The sequence below is a fragment of the Octopus bimaculoides genome, chromosome 3 (genome assembly GCF_001194135.2).
Source record: "Octopus bimaculoides isolate UCB-OBI-ISO-001 chromosome 3, ASM119413v2, whole genome shotgun sequence".
NCBI classification, from domain to species: Eukaryota; Metazoa; Mollusca; class Cephalopoda; order Octopoda; family Octopodidae; genus Octopus; species Octopus bimaculoides.
The window spans coordinates 94,909,215-94,913,298 of record NC_068983.1 but is presented as its reverse complement, the minus strand read 5'-3'; the positions used below and the strand labels follow the sequence as shown (position 1 = coordinate 94,913,298).

Here is a 4,084-nt window from a genome sequence, read left to right as displayed (position 1 = left end):
CTTAAGAGTTCAGCTATTTTCTCCTCCTTCATAAAGTTAATTGCACTTTCAACTGTATGGCAATTCCTTCTGAGAGGACTGCTTGTTAAATACTGAGAAGAGGATGTAGCTGGTTGCATATAGATGTTCACAAGTTGGGCTCCTATTTATACTTTTTTTTAAGTAAAACAACGTTTATCTATGAAAGGTCATTGTCACTGAAAGAAGGATACATGATGTTTGCAGTAATCCATCGAGGCAATGTTTGCAGGGTCTCAACATTCCATTCTGGAAAAACACCAACAAGACATCCAAAAGATCAAGGATCTGTTCTTTTCAAACATTCACCAAGACACTGAATACTGAAGACAGAGTGTAACTCTTTGCAAATAAGTGTTTGTGATGGAAACAATACAGTTTTTCTGTCTTTTGTCATTCTCCATATACTTGTATTATAAACTGTTTAGTTTGTACAATGTGAAGGCATGTGACTCAGTGGTTAGAGTATTCAGCTCATGATTGTATGGTTGTGAGTTCAATCCCCGGCGATGTGTTGTGTCCTTGAACAAGACACTTTATTTCATGCTGCTCCAGTCCACTCAGCTGGCAAAAAGGAGTAGTACCTGTATTTCAAAGGGCCAGCCTTATCACACTCTGTGTCATGCTGATTCTCCCTGAAAACTATGTTAAGGGTACATGTGTTTTTTGGAGTACTCAGTCACTTGCACGTTAATTTCACAAGCAGGCTGTTCTGTTGATCACTAGAACCCTCATCATTGTAACTGACAGAGTGCCAGTTGGTACAAATGTATTGATAGTGCTGTTACTCCACAAGATGGTATCCAAGCCATAAAGGCCACTTACTACAGATGCAGCTGCTGCATTTTCTTTTGGACTAAATTCTGATGATCTGTTGATAGAGATTGCATTCCAGCCAGGAATATTCTCTCCCTCTCAAATCAAAATTGGCCAGAGTTTTAGACTTATCTAAGTGGTCAGTGACTAGTTAGATAGCTGGTTTTCTGAAGCTCGTGTTGCCTCCTGCTTCTTTGATTATTATGCTATGGCTGTGTTTTCCATGACAACTAATATGCTATTAATGAATACAGTAAGAAAGGAATTAATCTGATATATTTTAGATACTTGTTCCTACAAATTTAAACTATAAGGTTGTGTTATCCAAAATAACAATAAATTAGTTTCTGTTCTCACAGCCCTAAATAATAAAACACAAAAAAAAAGAATGTTTATTTGAACATTGTAATAATTGTGTGATTTCTTCTTGTGCAGGATATTGCATTCAAGATTGTCAGCCATGAATGGGAATACAAGCAAGGCTCCTACTGTCAGTTCCAAAACAACATATAGAAACTGTGGTTTCACTTCAGATGTTATCGCTATCAATAAGATTTCCCTTACCTCTTCATTCAGATTTTTTGAACAATGCATATTTTTTAACAATGTTTTCTTTGGAGTTGGTTGAGTTTGGCTGTTGCCAATATCGCATTTAAAGGATAATTTGAAAAGTAATTTAAGATATTCTTCATTATACAGTTCAGAAATGTTGAACTAACTTGTCATTACTATTGTAAAGAAGCACAAATAAAATGAAGAAAATCTGCTATAATTTTGTATAAAATAATTGAGAGATTGTTAGTTGTAGTGTGTGAGGGTTGAAGTAACAGTAGTGTTGTAATGAGAGTAGGTTGTAGCAGAATAGAATAGACAGAAGTGACAATGGTTGTTGTGTGTAAAGGTTGTAGTAACAGTATCAGAGATAGGAAGATGTGGTAGAAGTTGTGAAGGTTAGTCAATTATTTGGATGATTTGTTTATTCCCCCTGCTTCAACTTTGTTCTTTGTACATTCTATATAATGCATCTAAATGTTATCACAACCATCAAGTACTACTAGTTCCTGAATGAGCCTCTACTCAGTTGCTTAAGAGCCAGAAACAGACTCCTATACCAGAGTGGTTAAACTATGACCCATGGGCTGCATGCAGCTTGAAATGTAGGTTCTATGTAGCCCATGAAAAGTTTTTGAAATTCAAAGCTATACCCTTTCAACATCTTCACAGAATGTTAAAAAAAGTGATATTACTCTTTCCAATTAATACATAGTCAATTAAAAAGCAAGTGAGTGTATCAAAATGTTTTGGACATAGGACATCCAGCAGTAGAAACCATGCCAAAACATACATGGAGCCTAGCAGCTCTTTGTCGTTGGCGACAGCGGCAGCAGTGGCAGTGGCAGCGGTGGAAAAGTCTAAAATCACCAGGTGAGTTGCCAGTTTCAGCATCATTAATTTTGTTACATGCTATTTAGGATTCACATTTGAATCATTTCAAAAAATTGCATGTAGCTGTATTTTTTATAATTATTCTAAAATTAAGAGAAAGAAATGTGAGTAATCAAAGGACATTATTTTGAAAATTAATTAATTTGAGCCTTTGAAATATTATCCATCTTTTTCTATATTTTCTGAGAAACAGTCCTGCTTCCTGCCAGCTCACTTTTTAGTGAGATTTCTCATGTAAGAAGTGTTTGACTGTGGCATTTTGAATGCAGCTTATTTCAGAGAAAATGAGCGAAAATAGTTGCCCAAATTACTCCACTGTTAGATTAAATCCAAAACAATGTGGCTTCAAAGCAAACTTCTGGAAATTGATCCTCAGTATATTACTGTTACTTATTTTATCAACCATATGCTCAGAAGAAAGAAAGAAATCATCCAGAATATAAAGTTAACTCAGAATATAATGCAATGATATTCAAGAAAGCTGGGCACTAAGTTCATTTCTGCAGGCTTCAACTGCTATTTTTAAAAGAGAAAATTAATGGCAAACAAGAGTTACATTTTGTAATTGTTGATAAATAATTTTCATATTTCTCGGTGTCACATGATGTCCACTTATCATGTTTTTGTAGGCACAGCCAGTGTGTTGTTTGTTATAAATTGTAAATTTGCCACTGTTTATTCTTGTTGCATTCACTCGGTTCGCAAGCATTCCTGTTATATAAACATCTTCAAGCCAGAAAAGCTTTTCATTAAATGATTCTGCATACAATTCTGGTACTATGTCACCTGAAATTAGATAAGCAGTCCCGGAGACATACTCAGGAAACTCATTCTTTGGATATTTTGATTTGGGTGTGTACCATTTTGATGAGCTATCTCTGATTGGTGCAACATGTTTAAAAACTAAACCCATGATAAACCGAGAACGTTTCATGTTCATAAGTGTTTTCTCTAACAGTGGAAGATTTATATACATATCATCATCTGTTTTCAACACAAATTTTACTTTTCTACATGAAGAACTCACCCAACGCAGATAAGCAACTGACTTTAAAGACAAGTTTTCATAATGATCAATATAGTTCTCTTGTACAATATCACCATATTTTACACTTTCTTCATTAATGTCATCTTGAACATTAGGACTATGTTTAACACCTTCAAAAAAAACCATCTTAAAGTTTGAATTGTTCCTAGCATATTGGCCCCAAGTCTCTCGTATGGTATTTCGATGCAGTAAATTAATTGGGGCTGAACACACAGCAACAAGGATCTGAACAGAGTCAGAACAATTATTTGTCAAATGAATATATGAGAAATTATGTGGCTGTTGGTATGTGACTGTAAACCATCTGCTTGAAAATATATCCATGAAGGTTTCCTGATTGATTCGTAGCACGAGACTAGTGTACACAAAAATGGCTATGATTAATATTGTCATCCATATGAGAATTTTCTTTTTACCTGGAAATGATAAGAAATAAACATTTTACTAATATATATGTATTATTAAAAATCATTATCATTATTACTATTACTAACATACATGTGTTGGCAAAAATGCCGAGTTTTATTAATAACAGAAAATGGCACATCAACACAATGGGGAAAAACCATCAATAATTGTCAGCAATCTAGTAAATATATCTACATACACAGAAGTGAAGCATTTGAAGAATAAGATACAACATCTTGATTGAAAACTTCACTCACGTAATGTATGTTTGTGTATATATACATACACACATACGTATGTACATATATACACCACCACAATGTGTATATATATATATATATATATATA

At 34.1% G+C, this 4,084-nt stretch overlaps 1 protein-coding gene across 1 annotated transcript in view; it reads right to left on the bottom strand.

The window, feature by feature from the left end:
* Positions 1-2,353: 2,353 nt before the first annotated feature.
* Positions 2,354-4,084, bottom strand: part of LOC106870230 (beta-1,3-galactosyltransferase 5) — a 4,506-nt gene continuing 2,775 nt past the window's right edge. The window contains exon 2 of the mRNA XM_052966832.1: positions 2,354-3,744. Coding sequence (XP_052822792.1) covers positions 2,816-3,744 — 929 coding nt within the window. The 3' untranslated portion in view covers positions 2,354-2,815. The remainder of the gene's footprint in view (positions 3,745-4,084) is intronic.